Source organism: Opisthocomus hoazin, chromosome 25 (assembly GCF_030867145.1).
Source record: "Opisthocomus hoazin isolate bOpiHoa1 chromosome 25, bOpiHoa1.hap1, whole genome shotgun sequence".
Taxonomy (NCBI): domain Eukaryota; kingdom Metazoa; phylum Chordata; class Aves; order Opisthocomiformes; family Opisthocomidae; genus Opisthocomus; species Opisthocomus hoazin.
The window spans coordinates 7,916,392-7,936,369 of record NC_134438.1 but is presented as its reverse complement, the minus strand read 5'-3'; the positions used below and the strand labels follow the sequence as shown (position 1 = coordinate 7,936,369).

The window sequence follows — 19,978 nt, the reverse complement described above, 5'->3', positions numbered from 1 at the left end:
CACAGGCAAAAAAAAAACCCCAAAAACTAGAAAGGTAAACATCAGAAAACTAAATAAAAATGGACACCAAGAGAATACGTAACAGGGTTAACACACCGAAAGGATTAGGAGTTGACTGACTCTTTAATAAACTTATGAAAGAAGCTGCTAACCTTGGTGTATTACCTGGAAAGTCCTGATTGTCTGGGAAGTAATACTCTGTGAATTCGATATGGATTGCAGAGACCTGGTCAGGAAGTTTGAAGAATTTTCTACTACATGAAAGCAAGGTGGAGGGTTTCTTACTTTGCTGGCCAGCTGTAGAAACCTGAAAACACAACGGTAAGCAGTTGTGCAGAATTCAGATTTGGCACAACAAAGTGCCCCAGTAACCCCACAGTCTCCTGTATTCAATCCATCTCATTTACACATCAAACATACGCCGCTTTCAAGCAAAAACAGAACCTCTTTCTACCTGCTAATATTGCCAACTCCTCTCCTTTCAGAGGATTTAGTTCTTTACATCTCCTATCACTGTTAGTAAGAGCCATGACAACCAAAACTGGTTGATGTGAATAAACAGAACTCAAATCTATTACAGTTTTCTTCAAGATTAACAATACGCTGGTAAGTCCACTATAGTATCTGGGACTGATCACGCTCCTGCAGTGGTTACAGGGTGTAGGGATGTAGGGCCTGATTTTATCTAGTGATGCTTTCTGTCCTGCATGAGGGAAGACTTATTCCTCCTCTGTCAAATATTCATATCCTCATTAACTTCTCAAATGCATGAAATCTTTTACTCTGGGCCTGCCTAATGCTCGATGCAAGTTTAGATGTGAACAGACACAGAGTGCAGAAACCGCGGTTATGTACGCAGTTTCCTCTGAACGTGAACATTATCAGCAGTTCATACTCGGTTTGTAAGTTTTACATGCAACATAGTAACGACATTTGGCTTCTCTGTGCAGAGTTTTAATTGTCTTGATGACACAGGATTTGCAGGATTTATTTCAAGCGTATCAGATTAAATTTCTTTTTAAAAAATGTCATTAACATTTCCAGACACTGCTCAAACCCCTACCTGGTGAACATCCAAGTCATCCACTCGAACTACCACACAGCTGGATCGAAGCCGATTCCAGGGAGGGTGCCGGAGTCGCGGCAAACTTGTGGGAGGTACACGGCCTTTCTCCAAGGGACTTCTATGAGGACTCAATGAAGTATCTGCGGGGATGGAAAAGCAGAACCAGCAGGGTTTTACTCATCTCCTTTGCAGCGAACTTCACCACCAATACCAACATGTATGCACTTACAGAGCAGAATTAACAGCCCCAAAATTAGAAACAGATGGGCACAGCTAGGCAGGAAAAAAAAAAAAGCAACTTGGGACTTCTGAGGGAAAAACACCGTGAAAGATTAGTCTGCTCTGTAGCAAGAGAGCACATTCTTCAGCCAGGCTTTAAGTATTTAATTTACTCCTTAAATACTCACTTACGGAGAAACTCAATAAGCAAGCTAGGAAAGTGACCACTGTAGTCTGTCCATGCTTGCTGCAGTGTTATTTCAGTACAACAGCCACTTTCTTTTGCCATTATACTTATGATTGTTAGTGTGCTATGGATTTCTGCACCCACAAATCAGCCCGCTAAACTGGGGAGAGGTAACTAGGGATATTGCTGGACGGAGCAAAATTGTTAACGTCTCCTGCTTTACTAGGAGTTTTATCAAATACCATTACCTGGTTTCCTTTTGAAGGGGGAAAGTGGAGTCCTGGAAAATGCAGGGTCCATTTCTGCATAAAGCTTCTCAATCTTGCTTTGAAATTCACTGACCAACTTCTGTGCCCACTGTCCCCGCGTTTCCATTGCTTCGCTGTACCTCACCCAGTGCTTGCAGGCATCTCCTGCATGAAAGCAAATATCCTGGCTTTAAAAAAGAGGTTCCTGGATACACACAACCCTCCTGTGCCTCTCATGCATACGCAAACCTGTACAGCACTCCTCTTTCTTGATACCACATCTGGAATATGCAATATGCAGCATACTAAGTGCTTGTGAAACAAGTGCAGGCTTTCACACAACAGAGCTGGTCCTACCAGCGAGTCATTTATGTAGCCTTTCTTCCAGTCCTGCCTGAAGCCACGTATCATCACTGTTCTTCTAATTCTTTTTCACCCCCCTTCTCAAGGTGGGAGGCCATACACTCCCCTACCTGCCCTGTGGAAAGGATAATAGTCAAAAGCCATCCTCCTGAAGGTCAGCTGCATGGCACCTCCCAGCATCCCATGCTTCAAAGCGCCTGTGGAAAACAGAACAACAAAAATCACGATCAGCTCTGCAATCCAAGTCCTGACCCAGGACAATTCAGAACAACGTTGCTTTGATTGCCAGTGATTCATTGTCACTGTGGTGAGGCTATCACCTTTTAGAAAGCTGTAGCAAAATCCTGTCCTAGGGAAGGAAAATGGTAACTGAATGCAACAGCCCAACAGTTCTCAAATACCAAAATGCAAGATCCCATTGCTTCCCAGGCCCCATCAATTACACTTCCCACTACAACAACCAGCACTTGTGTTTCCAACATTTGCTGGCAGGGCCAGTGAAACTAAGACAACAAAACTGAGCTAAGATGTTGATAACAGCAGCTCAGGAGACAGTGATACACAGACCAACTAAAAAATATCTGAAATAGTGATGGAAGTGGGTAGGGGATTTTTTCTTTATTTTTAGGGAATAGGTGTAAAAGCAAACCGTACAACTTGGATCAGAGATGTCTGTGCACAAAGAGAGGGGTACATTTGCCTCAAATGAGAAAAAAGTATTTAGAAGCATACCTGAGTGGGGGGGGCTAGGACTAAAACAGACACTAGTTAGCAGAGCCTTGCTTGAAAAGAACATGGTAGGCAAGGGAATGGTGTATTAAAGCTGGCCAAGAATCCTTGTAGCTATGCTACTGTGAATGTCCTGAGCACTGTCAAAACACACATTTTCTCACCAAGTGGAATGATCACACTTTATTCCCATTGCTCCATGACAGATTGTTCCTAGAGCACATCCTCTATGACTTCAACTAGGTCACTGACAACCACATCCACTGATGGACTTCCCCAGGTTTGTCCCAGGGACCCAAGAAAGATTTTCCCATACCTAGTTCAGACACACAGAACTGATCTGTCCATCAGCCTGAACAACTGCCTGTTGCCTCACTGCGAAACAGTAGCATGGAAGATGCTTGTTTTCAAGAAGAAAATCCTCCCTTAAGAGAGAAAACTGATGACCAGATTAATGTTTTCCTCCTGCAGTGTCCTCTTCCTGCTGCTCTCAGTTACCTGACTCTCGAGTGTGGCTGTCATCACAGATATGCAGATCCAAGCGTGAGATGAGAAGGTGGTATGATGACTCTTTCATGTCATGCTTATCAAAGTATTGACCAATGCTACTTGCATTTGGGCTGACTCCAAATGGCTGAGACCAGGACTGCTGGGTACTTGGAGCAGGTGGTGTGATCTATTAGAGAGAAACAAGCTCGGTAAGAACTAATAGAAAGAAAGAAAAAAAAACAAAAGAAAAAAGAGGTTATAATGCAATTAAAAACAACCCATGCAATATTCCAGACTGCAAGGCATCAATTTATAGAAATTGAATTGGGAGTCCAGAAATCTGGATCCTTTCCTATGTTCTCACGAGGACAATTCTTTGTCTGTTGTTTTGCTTCCTCTACATCTTGCAATATGCTTTAAGACTCCCGGATAAAAAGGGCTAAGTATTCCTGGTCCCCCTTCTACGTAATCCCACTGCATTATGCGCATGGCTCTCCTTCCCCAGAGCTTCCACCACCAGCAGCGATATTCCTCTTCCCTCATCCTTGTCTCTGAAAACATCTTTTGTCCTCTGCCCTATGTCTTTATTCCATCACCTTAGTCACACAATTACTCAGCACAGCATTTTGGAAACAAAGAACTGGTAAGGGAAGTTCAAGGTTACTGGCAGAAGCAGCTGTTCTAAGGTTCTCGTACACTGATTAGCTATATGCGAACCAAAGAACAATTGCAAAATCAAGAGCTCTCTCCAGAGTATTAGGAAGAAAAAAAGAAACCCAAACAACAACAATTGGATGCCAATGTTTACGCCTGAGCATCACAGCTCACTATGGTTTTACGTCATAATTTATTACACCAGTCCCTTCACCCAGGCCTCCGCAGATTGTCATTCAGAGGCATAAAAGATTATTTCTAGAACATATTCATTGCCTGTTACCAAATCAAATCCTCGTGGGACCCTCTGCAACTTTCCACATGCCAGCCAAATCCAGGAAGCCATGCAACTTAACACCACATCTTCCCGGCCATCAGACAGAATCTAGCCTGTGACTACGTATGAACACTCTCTAATGTTTATTGGCAATGAATCCAACTCCTCTGGTCACTTCGTTATCCAACAACAGCCCACAGTCCACGTGATGCTGACCTGACACCAGGTAAGCCTACCAGTTCCCATCAGGGAGATGCTCTGTGAGCAAGGGCCAGATGCCACACAAACAGAAACCATCTCTTTCACCTTGACTTTTCCTTTCTCCTGGCAGACCAACATCTCAATGATGACTCACTCACCTGTACGGACTCCGGTGCCAAGCTTTTCCTCTGCTGGGCAGACTTCTCCATGGCTTCACTCAGAGACTCTGCATATTTCATCATTGCTTTCAGTTGAGAGTCTGTCAGCACCCAGAGCAGGTCATCAAGCAGAAACATCAACTTAGACGCCACCACGTTGCAATCTTTGGTCTGAAACAGCAAGTAGTCAAGGACTTTAAAGAATTGCAATCATATACACATATTCGTCATAATACACAGAAGCTGTAGCAGAAACAAGAGATGCTGCTCCGAAATTCAGATCTGAGAGAGAAGTTAACTCATCTGGTGGATGTCCACAGTACCTCCTCTGAGAAGGAAAGTAGTCAGAGCTACCTCCTCTTTAGGAGGACAACTGATTACTGATTTTGATACAAGAAAAAATAAAAACCATTTAATTTTTTTAATCTACTCTTCATCACATTTCCATTGACAGCTAAAAATAAGGCTACCAGGCTTTAATCTCCTAATAAAGACATGACAGCTGTCCTTGTGATGTTCCAACGGATTTAAAACTCACTCCATACATGTTATCCTCCCCTGGGAAACAAACTGCTTTGACATTTGGTAAGAACACAGCTGTCTCCCAGAGAAAACACAGAGCAGTACAGCAGCTTGGGCTCAGCACTTGTGAAGGAAAAGAACGGTTGCTGCGGAACGTGGGAGGAAATATGCATCATCACTGCACCAAGCAGTGAGACTGTATCCACAAAGTATGGAGGAAACTCTCACCCGTCTCTTGAGAGAGATCTGGATCCTCCCCTGGTTGGTAATGAGTCTCAGAGGAGTAGTAACAGGATCCTGATCGCCACTGTCAGTGGCATCTGCTTCTATCCGAAGTGTCTGCCAGGTGAGCTCTTTGAATGTCAAAACCTACCCAGAAGGAGAAAAATAGGAAAATGCTGAGATTTTCAACAACTTCAAGGATCACACTAAATGCTTAGAATACATGGAATGAAACAAGGCCACAGAAAATCACTCACCACACTTTTCTTCCGTGATCCCAGTACAAAAACAAAATCATGTCCCAGGTAACATCGAACCCCCTCTCACACTGAGTTTAAAACCAGACAAACCACAAGGGCATTCAGAGCTTCTCCAGTTTCATTCTCTCAGATTAGAAGAGCTCACAGAAAGCTCTGAACACAATTCAGCCCTTGGCCACCCCATTCCAGCAAACGGTAGGCAAGCTCACCGAAGGCCCCTACCATCACTGTATGAGAATTCAGAGAACAGCCTGATCACCCCAGAGAACTGGGGTAGCACAAGTGCCACTCTTCCATGCACATTACGACAGGCAACATAAGATGACTCGTTACCTCTCCTCTCTGCGGATCAGTAATGCGGGTGAGTCGCAAGTCGCTCTGTTGCCAGTTTGGGTTTACACTGTAGCCTTGGAGCTGCCATAGCTCAAAAGAAGCATGATCTTGATGGTCAGTGACTTTCTTCTCCACGGGGATGTTAAGCTACATGGAGAAGAAAGACATTACAAGTTAAAGTGGTGAGGAGGGAAACTAACAGGGGCTTATCCTGACCATTTAAACAGAAGGTCAGCTGTGGAATATATAAAGAATTGAGAAGTCTTAGTCTCTACTAAAACCCCCAGAGGTGGACTAGACTCTCAATTTACCCCTCTATGAAGAATTAAATAAAATTTACAAATCAGGGAAGAGGAATCAGACATGAGGGAATTTAAACTGAGTTTTATTTCAGGTTCTTTTACCATTCATGGCTTATATAGCAGCCCAACTTACAACATTTGCTTTGATCTTTTTCTGCAAGGACTTACTACACTTTCAGGCCTTTAAGCCTCCTCATAAAACTGCTGACAAGGGTAGTCAATGACAAACACCATAGGACATCAGTGCAGCAGACATAGGTCCACTGGGAACAGTATGAGAGTCAAAGTGGTTTCCAAAGACCAGAAAACAACTTTTGACTACTTGAACCATCAATTTCTCCTTGAAACTCTTTTCATAAATACTGACTTGCTTATCTACTCTGGACTAGAATGCAAGCACTTGTTTTACTGCCCATAGATCAAAACAAAACTAACACAAGTGATAGACAGAAGAAAGTTAGAGACAGGCAAAGGTTTTTTTTCCATTCTGGACTCCAGCTATGTCCTGGTCTCATGCTCTTTCCACAAGCGGGAGGGAGAGAACACTGTAGATTGGGTAAGGAAGGAACTGAATGGTACCTTCAGCCGGAAGCCATCCAGTCGAACATCAACATGCTCATCATGCTTGCCTGAGTCCTCCAGCTTGTAGATGGCTTTGAACTGCTCCAAGCTGCGATAAAGATCCAGACAGAAGAGGTTTATCCAGAGCATGCTTGCTGTATCCAAGGTAAGCATCAGGCCATTCAGCTGTACATACAGGTTTGGGCATGGAACTAGAACAAAACAGAATCGACATAGATTAATAGTAGCAGAAAAGACATTTCAGGTGGTCTGCAGCTCAGTGTACAACCTGCCCTGACAATACCAATGTACAGGGCTTCAACACCCACTGGAAGACAGATGTCTTGATGAAAGGGAGAAACTGTGGTGTACCAGAGAAACGAGGTGTTCCAGGTCTCCCATCAACCCATCTGCAGAGCACCTAGAGCACCCTACAGTCCAACTCCAGTGCTAATCAATAAGGTAGCACCCCAAGAATTGGGCAGACACAGCAGCTCTCTCCATACTTTCCCGGATACGTTGTTTTGCAAGCATAACTTTGCCTCCACATTTTGCACCAGGCAAACTCTACCCCACTTTCCCACAGGCAAAAAAAAAACCCCAAAAACTAGAAAGGTAAACATCAGAAAACTAAATAAAAATGGACACCAAGAGAATACGTAACAGGGTTAACACACCGAAAGGATTAGGAGTTGACTGACTCTTTAATAAACTTATGAAAGAAGCTGCTAACCTTGGTGTATTACCTGGAAAGTCCTGATTGTCTGGGAAGTAATACTCTGTGAATTCGATATGGATTGCAGAGACCTGGTCAGGAAGTTTGAAGAATTTTCTACTACATGAAAGCAAGGTGGAGGGTTTCTTACTTTGCTGGCCAGCTGTAGAAACCTGAAAACACAACGGTAAGCAGTTGTGCAGAATTCAGATTTGGCACAACAAAGTGCCCCAGTAACCCCACAGTCTCCTGTATTCAATCCATCTCATTTACACATCAAACATACGCCGCTTTCAAGCAAAAACAGAACCTCTTTCTACCTGCTAATATTGCCAACTCCTCTCCTTTCAGAGGATTTAGTTCTTTACATCTCCTATCACTGTTAGTAAGAGCCATGACAACCAAAACTGGTTGATGTGAATAAACAGAACTCAAATCTATTACAGTTTTCTTCAAGATTAACAATACGCTGGTAAGTCCACTATAGTATCTGGGACTGATCACGCTCCTGCAGTGGTTACAGGGTGTAGGGATGTAGGGCCTGATTTTATCTAGTGATGCTTTCTGTCCTGCATGAGGGAAGACTTATTCCTCCTCTGTCAAATATTCATATCCTCATTAACTTCTCAAATGCATGAAATCTTTTACTCTGGGCCTGCCTAATGCTCGATGCAAGTTTAGATGTGAACAGACACAGAGTGCAGAAACCGCGGTTATGTACGCAGTTTCCTCTGAACGTGAACATTATCAGCAGTTCATACTCGGTTTGTAAGTTTTACATGCAACATAGTAACGACATTTGGCTTCTCTGTGCAGAGTTTTAATTGTCTTGATGACACAGGATTTGCAGGATTTATTTCAAGCGTATCAGATTAAATTTCTTTTTAAAAAATGTCATTAACATTTCCAGACACTGCTCAAACCCCTACCTGGTGAACATCCAAGTCATCCACTCGAACTACCACACAGCTGGATCGAAGCCGATTCCAGGGAGGGTGCCGGAGTCGCGGCAAACTTGTGGGAGGTACACGGCCTTTCTCCAAGGGACTTCTATGAGGACTCAATGAAGTATCTGCGGGGATGGAAAAGCAGAACCAGCAGGGTTTTACTCATCTCCTTTGCAGCGAACTTCACCACCAATACCAACATGTATGCACTTACAGAGCAGAATTAACAGCCCCAAAATTAGAAACAGATGGGCACAGCTAGGCAGGAAAAAAAAAAAAGCAACTTGGGACTTCTGAGGGAAAAACACCGTGAAAGATTAGTCTGCTCTGTAGCAAGAGAGCACATTCTTCAGCCAGGCTTTAAGTATTTAATTTACTCCTTAAATACTCACTTACGGAGAAACTCAATAAGCAAGCTAGGAAAGTGACCACTGTAGTCTGTCCATGCTTGCTGCAGTGTTATTTCAGTACAACAGCCACTTTCTTTTGCCATTATACTTATGATTGTTAGTGTGCTATGGATTTCTGCACCCACAAATCAGCCCGCTAAACTGGGGAGAGGTAACTAGGGATATTGCTGGACGGAGCAAAATTGTTAACGTCTCCTGCTTTACTAGGAGTTTTATCAAATACCATTACCTGGTTTCCTTTTGAAGGGGGAAAGTGGAGTCCTGGAAAATGCAGGGTCCATTTCTGCATAAAGCTTCTCAATCTTGCTTTGAAATTCACTGACCAACTTCTGTGCCCACTGTCCCCGCGTTTCCATTGCTTCGCTGTACCTCACCCAGTGCTTGCAGGCATCTCCTGCATGAAAGCAAATATCCTGGCTTTAAAAAAGAGGTTCCTGGATACACACAACCCTCCTGTGCCTCTCATGCATACGCAAACCTGTACAGCACTCCTCTTTCTTGATACCACATCTGGAATATGCAATATGCAGCATACTAAGTGCTTGTGAAACAAGTGCAGGCTTTCACACAACAGAGCTGGTCCTACCAGCGAGTCATTTATGTAGCCTTTCTTCCAGTCCTGCCTGAAGCCACGTATCATCACTGTTCTTCTAATTCTTTTTCACCCCCCTTCTCAAGGTGGGAGGCCATACACTCCCCTACCTGCCCTGTGGAAAGGATAATAGTCAAAAGCCATCCTCCTGAAGGTCAGCTGCATGGCACCTCCCAGCATCCCATGCTTCAAAGCGCCTGTGGAAAACAGAACAACAAAAATCACGATCAGCTCTGCAATCCAAGTCCTGACCCAGGACAATTCAGAACAACGTTGCTTTGATTGCCAGTGATTCATTGTCACTGTGGTGAGGCTATCACCTTTTAGAAAGCTGTAGCAAAATCCTGTCCTAGGGAAGGAAAATGGTAACTGAATGCAACAGCCCAACAGTTCTCAAATACCAAAATGCAAGATCCCATTGCTTCCCAGGCCCCATCAATTACACTTCCCACTACAACAACCAGCACTTGTGTTTCCAACATTTGCTGGCAGGGCCAGTGAAACTAAGACAACAAAACTGAGCTAAGATGTTGATAACAGCAGCTCAGGAGACAGTGATACACAGACCAACTAAAAAATATCTGAAATAGTGATGGAAGTGGGTAGGGGATTTTTTCTTTATTTTTAGGGAATAGGTGTAAAAGCAAACCGTACAACTTGGATCAGAGATGTCTGTGCACAAAGAGAGGGGTACATTTGCCTCAAATGAGAAAAAAGTATTTAGAAGCATACCTGAGTGGGGGGGGCTAGGACTAAAACAGACACTAGTTAGCAGAGCCTTGCTTGAAAAGAACATGGTAGGCAAGGGAATGGTGTATTAAAGCTGGCCAAGAATCCTTGTAGCTATGCTACTGTGAATGTCCTGAGCACTGTCAAAACACACATTTTCTCACCAAGTGGAATGATCACACTTTATTCCCATTGCTCCATGACAGATTGTTCCTAGAGCACATCCTCTATGACTTCAACTAGGTCACTGACAACCACATCCACTGATGGACTTCCCCAGGTTTGTCCCAGGGACCCAAGAAAGATTTTCCCATACCTAGTTCAGACACACAGAACTGATCTGTCCATCAGCCTGAACAACTGCCTGTTGCCTCACTGCGAAACAGTAGCATGGAAGATGCTTGTTTTCAAGAAGAAAATCCTCCCTTAAGAGAGAAAACTGATGACCAGATTAATGTTTTCCTCCTGCAGTGTCCTCTTCCTGCTGCTCTCAGTTACCTGACTCTCGAGTGTGGCTGTCATCACAGATATGCAGATCCAAGCGTGAGATGAGAAGGTGGTATGATGACTCTTTCATGTCATGCTTATCAAAGTATTGACCAATGCTACTTGCATTTGGGCTGACTCCAAATGGCTGAGACCAGGACTGCTGGGTACTTGGAGCAGGTGGTGTGATCTATTAGAGAGAAACAAGCTCGGTAAGAACTAATAGAAAGAAAGAAAAAAAAACAAAAGAAAAAAGAGGTTATAATGCAATTAAAAACAACCCATGCAATATTCCAGACTGCAAGGCATCAATTTATAGAAATTGAATTGGGAGTCCAGAAATCTGGATCCTTTCCTATGTTCTCACGAGGACAATTCTTTGTCTGTTGTTTTGCTTCCTCTACATCTTGCAATATGCTTTAAGACTCCCGGATAAAAAGGGCTAAGTATTCCTGGTCCCCCTTCTACGTAATCCCACTGCATTATGCGCATGGCTCTCCTTCCCCAGAGCTTCCACCACCAGCAGCGATATTCCTCTTCCCTCATCCTTGTCTCTGAAAACATCTTTTGTCCTCTGCCCTATGTCTTTATTCCATCACCTTAGTCACACAATTACTCAGCACAGCATTTTGGAAACAAAGAACTGGTAAGGGAAGTTCAAGGTTACTGGCAGAAGCAGCTGTTCTAAGGTTCTCGTACACTGATTAGCTATATGCGAACCAAAGAACAATTGCAAAATCAAGAGCTCTCTCCAGAGTATTAGGAAGAAAAAAAGAAACCCAAACAACAACAATTGGATGCCAATGTTTACGCCTGAGCATCACAGCTCACTATGGTTTTACGTCATAATTTATTACACCAGTCCCTTCACCCAGGCCTCCGCAGATTGTCATTCAGAGGCATAAAAGATTATTTCTAGAACATATTCATTGCCTGTTACCAAATCAAATCCTCGTGGGACCCTCTGCAACTTTCCACATGCCAGCCAAATCCAGGAAGCCATGCAACTTAACACCACATCTTCCCGGCCATCAGACAGAATCTAGCCTGTGACTACGTATGAACACTCTCTAATGTTTATTGGCAATGAATCCAACTCCTCTGGTCACTTCGTTATCCAACAACAGCCCACAGTCCACGTGATGCTGACCTGACACCAGGTAAGCCTACCAGTTCCCATCAGGGAGATGCTCTGTGAGCAAGGGCCAGATGCCACACAAACAGAAACCATCTCTTTCACCTTGACTTTTCCTTTCTCCTGGCAGACCAACATCTCAATGATGACTCACTCACCTGTACGGACTCCGGTGCCAAGCTTTTCCTCTGCTGGGCAGACTTCTCCATGGCTTCACTCAGAGACTCTGCATATTTCATCATTGCTTTCAGTTGAGAGTCTGTCAGCACCCAGAGCAGGTCATCAAGCAGAAACATCAACTTAGACGCCACCACGTTGCAATCTTTGGTCTGAAACAGCAAGTAGTCAAGGACTTTAAAGAATTGCAATCATATACACATATTCGTCATAATACACAGAAGCTGTAGCAGAAACAAGAGATGCTGCTCCGAAATTCAGATCTGAGAGAGAAGTTAACTCATCTGGTGGATGTCCACAGTACCTCCTCTGAGAAGGAAAGTAGTCAGAGCTACCTCCTCTTTAGGAGGACAACTGATTACTGATTTTGATACAAGAAAAAATAAAAACCATTTAATTTTTTTAATCTACTCTTCATCACATTTCCATTGACAGCTAAAAATAAGGCTACCAGGCTTTAATCTCCTAATAAAGACATGACAGCTGTCCTTGTGATGTTCCAACGGATTTAAAACTCACTCCATACATGTTATCCTCCCCTGGGAAACAAACTGCTTTGACATTTGGTAAGAACACAGCTGTCTCCCAGAGAAAACACAGAGCAGTACAGCAGCTTGGGCTCAGCACTTGTGAAGGAAAAGAACGGTTGCTGCGGAACGTGGGAGGAAATATGCATCATCACTGCACCAAGCAGTGAGACTGTATCCACAAAGTATGGAGGAAACTCTCACCCGTCTCTTGAGAGAGATCTGGATCCTCCCCTGGTTGGTAATGAGTCTCAGAGGAGTAGTAACAGGATCCTGATCGCCACTGTCAGTGGCATCTGCTTCTATCCGAAGTGTCTGCCAGGTGAGCTCTTTGAATGTCAAAACCTACCCAGAAGGAGAAAAATAGGAAAATGCTGAGATTTTCAACAACTTCAAGGATCACACTAAATGCTTAGAATACATGGAATGAAACAAGGCCACAGAAAATCACTCACCACACTTTTCTTCCGTGATCCCAGTACAAAAACAAAATCATGTCCCAGGTAACATCGAACCCCCTCTCACACTGAGTTTAAAACCAGACAAACCACAAGGGCATTCAGAGCTTCTCCAGTTTCATTCTCTCAGATTAGAAGAGCTCACAGAAAGCTCTGAACACAATTCAGCCCTTGGCCACCCCATTCCAGCAAACGGTAGGCAAGCTCACCGAAGGCCCCTACCATCACTGTATGAGAATTCAGAGAACAGCCTGATCACCCCAGAGAACTGGGGTAGCACAAGTGCCACTCTTCCATGCACATTACGACAGGCAACATAAGATGACTCGTTACCTCTCCTCTCTGCGGATCAGTAATGCGGGTGAGTCGCAAGTCGCTCTGTTGCCAGTTTGGGTTTACACTGTAGCCTTGGAGCTGCCATAGCTCAAAAGAAGCATGAAAGGCCTTGGAGTGAATCTTGATGGTGATGGAATTGACAACAATAAACATCCCCTCCACAACCTTTTCAGCAAAGCCATATTCACTGCAAAGAGAAAATCCCTCAAAGTCATCACCTATTACAACAAAAGGCCTGGTAGAATTAAGACTACATACAGAAAGACTCCAAGGTTTATAAGCAATATTACAACTACTCAAATGTGCGTGCGGAGAGGCCAGTGGTTAACCAGCAAGAACAACGGCCACTCACACCCCAGTAACATGTCAGAAAGAAACCACAGGGCTCAGGGTCTGACCTTTGACCTGCAGCAAGAGCAATGGGAGACTGTCCATTGGGTGGCCGAGGCTCTTCACATGTTCGCATCTCTACCTCCACTTTATCCAGGTACTGTAAAGACAGAACATGGGAGCCATAAATACAAGACCGAGATGCAAGCTCAGCCTACCAGCCTGGTCTGTGACTCCAGGGCAGGGATAACCCATCTCTGGAGTCTCAAGCCTTTCCAAGAATCTCACGTGCTAAAGCTCTCACATCACCAGTGCCAGGATCGTTGGGTAATCTGAATTCCCAGAAGTGGGAGAAAATCAGACAACAAAAACCAGGCACAAGGTTGCCCTGGACTTCACTGAGAGCTCAGCCCAGCTCCATCCTGTACTGAAATGTGGGTCTCATGGGAGGTCACTCATCGCCAAGCAGGACTATTCTCAGAACTCCCCTTCCCCTATGTGCTAAGGGCCTAGAGGATTTAGGTCAAATGAAAATTTGAATATGCACTTCACAGTTTTCCTCTGCAGAATTTTTCTCAAGTAAAGAAGGAAACGAATGAACAAGAGAGGAAACATTACCAGGCAGATTGGGTGTGTTTTCAGCTTTGTCCACTGGATCTGGAAAAAAAAAAAAAAAAAAAAAAAAGTTGAGGTTACAAGAGTTCTCTTCACACTGGAAAGTTTGAGAAATTGCAGGAAACCATTTGAGCCCCATTTTTCTGAGAAACAACCACAATGACAATCCACCATGTCTTGACAAGTCCAGGTCAAACAGGCTGACACAGACAAGTGGAAAGACATTCCAGATGCTAGACCTGTAAATTGAGCTTAGCTTTTGGATCTCACACATATCACAAGTAACAGATAGTCTGCAGGCCAAATTCCAATTTTTCATATTTCTTTATGAAGAATATTCTTGTCCTTAAAGCGTTTACAATTAATAGCTGCTGTTACTGGAAGTCAGGTAACTCTTTTGAAGACTGTGCACAAACCAAAGAGATCCATTTTATTTTCTTACAGCAACACTTCTTCTGCAATTCTCACAGGAGGGAGCACAAATGTTTGTTACTAAATTAAGCAGATCTGACTTTAAAAGCAGAGTGGATCAGACAAGCAAAGCAGGCTCACTTTTATTGTCACTTGGCAGAGTAGAACGATATTTCTTTTGTAGCAAGTCTCTTTGACATACCAAAAACTTTTGCCTTCGTGTAATGCAACTATAGTTAGTACCAACTGAGCTTATTTAATCTGGCATTTCACATAAACTGGAAAAAAAAAATTGGTTTTTTGCTCTAAAAAGCAAAAGGAGGAAAAACTTGTAAGAGAGTTCAGTGTACAGAAGTACAACCGCAAGCACATGCACTATTTCAGTGATTATGCGTGTGAATGGGTAACTGTGGGCATTGACTGAGTGCAGAGGGCAGCTCTTCACATGCACTATTCAGGCAGTTCCTACAAATTGCATTTTCAACAACGAAGACTTGAGTGTGGTTTATTTTTACAATACCTCACAGCATAATTAGGCTTTCAGAGAACTGCACTCCATTTCTCTCTGCTTCCTACTCCTGCTGGAGGTCTGTGTTACTTCTTCAGTGTTAAAAAAAAAGTCAGTGGGGATGAGGGACGATACAGAAAACTCCCTCTGTTATCACAACAGCAGGGAAACAGGAGGGAATGACCAAACAGAGAGGTCTGTAAAATCCTAAGTGACAAGAAGGTGACGAACAGGGAACTGTTGTTCACTATTTCTTACAGTAACACTATCAGCACGTTATCAACTAAAGCTAGCGCAGGCAGGCTTGATACAAGCAAAAGCAGATGTACTTAAGCTGTGAGATTCCTTGCCATAACATGCTCTGTATGTTAAATACATAAGCAGGTCTAGAAAGTATCTGGGCAAATTCCTGGAAATCTGTCAGTAGCTATTAAATACAGAGACCCTCACTGCTGTCGTAACAAGTTCCTCTGCCACCAACCACTGGAAGGTGAGGAAGGATCACAGCACACTTCCCCTGTGTTTCTCAGCATCCCCTACCATCGGGCAGAGCGCCTGGTACAGACAGCCTTTGGTGAAACCTGCTGTGGCTACCTCATAGCACCCAAACAGCAAATCTCACACCTAAAGCATGGGGTTTGAGGTGTGCGGATCAAACCACATCATGATTCTTCATCAGAAATTCCCAAGTGACAAGCAGAAGCTGCCACTGGAAGGCCTCAGGTGCGTCTGGCCTCCTCTGCTCACCCTGATAGATGCCTTGTTACAGTAGACCCGAGTGATGGCAAGCCAGGTGGGCAGCTCCAGCACATTCTGCAGCACCTCTTCATCCAGCTCCAGGTTGGTCAGCTGCCCCTGCCCTTTCAGTGTGCTCAGGTTGATTTTGTCTGGAGAGAGATTCTTGGTAAACCTATAAAAGAAGAAAGAGAAGACTATAAAAACAACCCCCAGCAAAGCTGCTGAGAGCTATTTTAAATACAAGAATCTGACTGCTGTTTTGTTAAACCCTTTCTGACATTTTCAAACCCAGGGCACGTTGGTTGCTCTGAAAAAAAGTCTTTACACTTTGACATTTAAAGGACTTTTTTGTCTGAATTTGAGTTAGAACAAAAAACAAGTCTGAGAAAATGAAAATTCCTTCTAAAGCACTGGGAACCTTGAAACCAGCAAAACTGCCCTAGGACAAAAGCAAAGAAAGCCGAAGTCAAACTGCAACTGGTCAGTAATTTTCTTCCCCCCAGAAGTACCATATCAGTCCTGAAAAGTTTAATTATCTAGATTTTTTTTTAAGTTTTTGACACAGGAAAGTAAAAGATCATTAATAAATTGCTTTTACAGCTGTCTCTTTAAACACCAGCCTCGCAATCCAGCCTGCTCTTTGGGTAGCAGGTCCAAGCACGCAACCTACCTCCCCTCCCCAGTGACCAGCCCAAGCTCCCCTCGTCCTCCTCCTCTCCTTTTGGCAACCAGCAGCTGCTGGTCTCTCTGGTTGCAGCTCCCTCTCCAAAGGGCTTCTGTTGTTTCCACCTCCCTTGTATGCAGCCTAGTATCTTCAGCTCCCTTCTGTGCCCGAGGTTTAAATGCAATGGATGCAACAATTTCTGCAGGACTGCTCAAGAGCAATGGATTCTGGTGTCTCTGACTTCATTTAAACCACCGTGGCCCCTAAGGCACCAGAAGAGCCGGTTTGGAGGGCAACAGATGGCAGTGGCTGTATGCGTGTCAGCAACACCTCACGGGGATGGCTGTCTCCATCGAGCAACCCTTCTGCGCAGAAGGGGCTGCCGCCAAGGGAGCAAGGCGGCTTGCACTCCGCAGTCAGTCACAGGATTCAAAGTTGAAGACTTCCTGCCAAGCAACCTACCCACTGCTGAAGCCAGGGCTTACTCCACACACGCCTCCGTGCTAATGCTAATTCTAATTCTGTACAGTGGTCCAGAAAGCGGAAGGGAAAGAAAGACCCTATTGTCAGCGTAAGCAGGATCAGTCTCACAGCTAGTCACACGCTACCATTCCCTCTCCTTTCCCTGCACCAGCAGCGTGGGACACTTCTCTGTGAAAGGCACAAAGGGCATCTTGAACAAATTCACTGCTAACAGAGGGGAGGGCAGGAAGAACCAGAGCAACTGCCAGGACAGCAGCTGATGTGGCCGCTGCAGGAGCAGGAGGTGTGGTATAGAACCAGCCGAGATGCCTGGGCAGCCGCTGGCCCGGCAACCCAGGGCTTCCTGGAGGAAAAGCGCCTTTCCAAAGAGCGTTTTGTTAGGGAGAGAGTCTGACAGCGAAGAGCCTCTGCTGCCAACCCTATGCTACTGGTGCAGCAGCTCCTGGAAGAGGTGGATGGTACAAACAGCTGGGAGTTTGCCTACTACTGCTTTTTACCTTGATCCCTGCCACTGTTGAGTCCTCTGCTGCCACAGAGGCCTGAGTCAGACATTTACTGTGTCACGCTGTCACCTCCCTCCCCTGAGCTGAAGGTACACTGACAGCTGATTAAAGACCAAGTTTATGACACAGCTGCCAGCATCTCAGGCTGACACGTTCACTTTAAACTTGCTACTCCCTTTAACCAGAGGCCCTCTTGTTTAAACACACCCAGGAAGGCGGCCAAGTTCAACACTGCTTCTCAGCATCTGTACAAAGAAATCACATATTCCAGAGCGTGCTACAGCAGCTGCTCCACCGGAGGGGAGATGCAGGCACAGGTGGAGTGTCTGTAAAGTTTACGCTCGGAGTTGCGTTGTGAGCACCCACAACCTCAGACGCTGTTGAAAATTAGACCAAATACCTGCACAGACAATATATGAGCATTCTTGTCCTGTGTTAGTGAACCAGCTCTGTTGAAAGCTGTTGTAATATTGTCCACTTGGGACTGGATACTAAGAATAAAACAAATACAGCCTGAACAGGTAGGTAATAAAAAGCACTTGGCACTGTTCAGCTCACAGGGTGCTGTGGGCAGTGATCAGCTTACAGGTGGGGAGAGGCTGAGGCACAGAACAGCTTTCTCACACTTGCAAAGCAAGGATCAAATCCCAGGTGTCTCAAATCCTCCTCCTGGGCTGAGCAAGCTGCTTTCCACTGGTAATGCAGAAGAAAAATATAAGGACACACCTAAACCAGGGCATTACTTTTATTTAGTGTGTATGCGTATCAAAAAATCCAATAACACTGTGAAAGGACGCTAAAGCCGTGAAACAGGACACTGGTGGAAAGAGTGATATGAAACATGATCTAGCTAAAAACATATTAACTATTTGTAACCATCTAAAGGGAAAGGCTGCAGAGATCCTGCTGAACAGGTAAGAAAACCACCAGGAGTACTACCAGCCTCTACAGACATGCCATTCTTGATGTGCCAAAATGTGCTGTTCTACCCCCAAAGGAGAGGTTTCAGACCCCGCCGATGATGGGATAACAGAAGCTGCAAGTTTTGCAAAATAATAATCTAAAACAGAACCAGATTATCTCTTATAAACCACACAGACAAAATTCCTGAAGGTATGCCTATTGCCAAGTCCCTCGCTCTCAGCTCCTCCCCCTGTAAAGGAATCGGAGCTCTTCAGATACAATCATCTCCAAATTTAAGACATTTTGGTCCATGTAATGCGTGTTAGATGGGGCTTACAAGAGGAAAACAGATGAAGTGTGCCTGCGAACTTGGGAGTTCACAGATGCCAAATCTTCATTACTTCTTGAAGGGAATTGCTTCGGTCACTGCCAGGGGAAGGGAAAAGCAGTGAGAGCAGACAGTTTTAGATGTTTGTTGGCAGACTCGCTCCATTCATACTCATCAACAGTAACATTTTTGGCAGCATGAATCGCTGGCTTAAAGAAAAGTGAATGAAAATGGTAGCTATTAGGAAAACTGACAGTGTGGGATACTTACACTTTCTTTTTTTTTCCCCGCAACTCTAACAGAAGTCACACAGCACTAAGCCCATAAACTCAAAGGACAGCACTTCTTTTGAGCTTGCCAGGATTACCATGACAAAAGTCAAACCAGAAAACCTTTTTTCTGTCTTCTATGGAATTGTCACTGCAGAGTCACAAGGGCATTTTGCATCTGTGTACACTTACACCAGCACGCATGCACCCACACTGACAATACCCTGAGCAACATTTTGTCTCTGAAAGCGTCTGCCAGCCAGCAGCTCATGTGCTGCACAGCAGCCAAATGGACCACGGCAGCCACCAGCATCCAGAGCAAAACTTCAAGTGACTAAAATGGTCTTGCTGCCTTCACAATCCCAGCAATGGGAAATACAAGCCAGAAGCTTACAACAGCTATAGCTAGGGAAGTCCTGCTAGGTCAAGCCTCTTTCTTAGCCCAGTGGTTCGTGGAGAAGAGCCTTCCCTACAGCCTGTTTCCCCACTGTTTCTTTCCACGTCAGAAAACACGAGCATTAGGGCTCTCGGTCAATGCTCATAAGAAGCAGACAGATACAGGTCGCTAACAACGCTATCCCAATTTCACGGCAGACTGAAGGCCTCACTCTTTCCCAAGAAGCTAACAATACCCAGATAATATAAACCTCAACACCTTTTGGGGATTTGGCCTAAAGCTACAATGTTCTTTACAGAAACCCTCAGCTTTCCTGGGCAGCTTCTGAGCTGAAGGGCAATGATTTAATTTGCTCTGAAGCCTCATTTCATGTTTTAGATGCAGAAGGCACAGGAGCGTCGGTCTATTTGTTCAATCATCAGCTTGAATATACATCCAAAAAATGATGTCACTACTCAAAGAATGCCTGCCCGATTCATCAGCTTGCATATCCAGAGGCCACAAACTCACTGATTGCAAGAGGGAG

General features: G+C 44.4%; 1 protein-coding gene across 2 annotated transcripts in view; it reads right to left on the bottom strand.

Annotated features, from left to right (window-relative positions):
- The window catches only part of BLTP3A (bridge-like lipid transfer protein family member 3A), a 42,275-nt gene that overhangs the window by 12,501 nt on the left and 9,796 nt on the right, over positions 1-19,978 (bottom strand). For both annotated transcript variants that reach the window (XM_075442689.1, XM_075442690.1), the window contains exons 2-21: positions 15,915-16,077; positions 14,252-14,290; positions 13,702-13,793; positions 13,301-13,490; positions 12,714-12,854; positions 11,964-12,134; positions 10,683-10,860; positions 9,566-9,652; positions 9,093-9,257; positions 8,436-8,578; positions 7,538-7,679; positions 6,810-7,003; positions 5,929-6,075; positions 5,342-5,482; positions 4,592-4,762; positions 3,311-3,488; positions 2,194-2,280; positions 1,721-1,885; positions 1,064-1,206; positions 166-307 (exon numbers count right to left, since the gene is read on the bottom strand). In XM_075442689.1, coding sequence (XP_075298804.1) covers positions 166-307; positions 1,064-1,206; positions 1,721-1,885; positions 2,194-2,280; positions 3,311-3,488; positions 4,592-4,762; positions 5,342-5,482; positions 5,929-6,075; positions 6,810-7,003; positions 7,538-7,679; positions 8,436-8,578; positions 9,093-9,257; positions 9,566-9,652; positions 10,683-10,860; positions 11,964-12,134; positions 12,714-12,854; positions 13,301-13,490; positions 13,702-13,793; positions 14,252-14,290; positions 15,915-16,077 — 2,879 coding nt within the window. The remainder of the gene's footprint in view (positions 1-165; positions 308-1,063; positions 1,207-1,720; positions 1,886-2,193; positions 2,281-3,310; positions 3,489-4,591; positions 4,763-5,341; positions 5,483-5,928; positions 6,076-6,809; positions 7,004-7,537; positions 7,680-8,435; positions 8,579-9,092; positions 9,258-9,565; positions 9,653-10,682; positions 10,861-11,963; positions 12,135-12,713; positions 12,855-13,300; positions 13,491-13,701; positions 13,794-14,251; positions 14,291-15,914; positions 16,078-19,978) is intronic.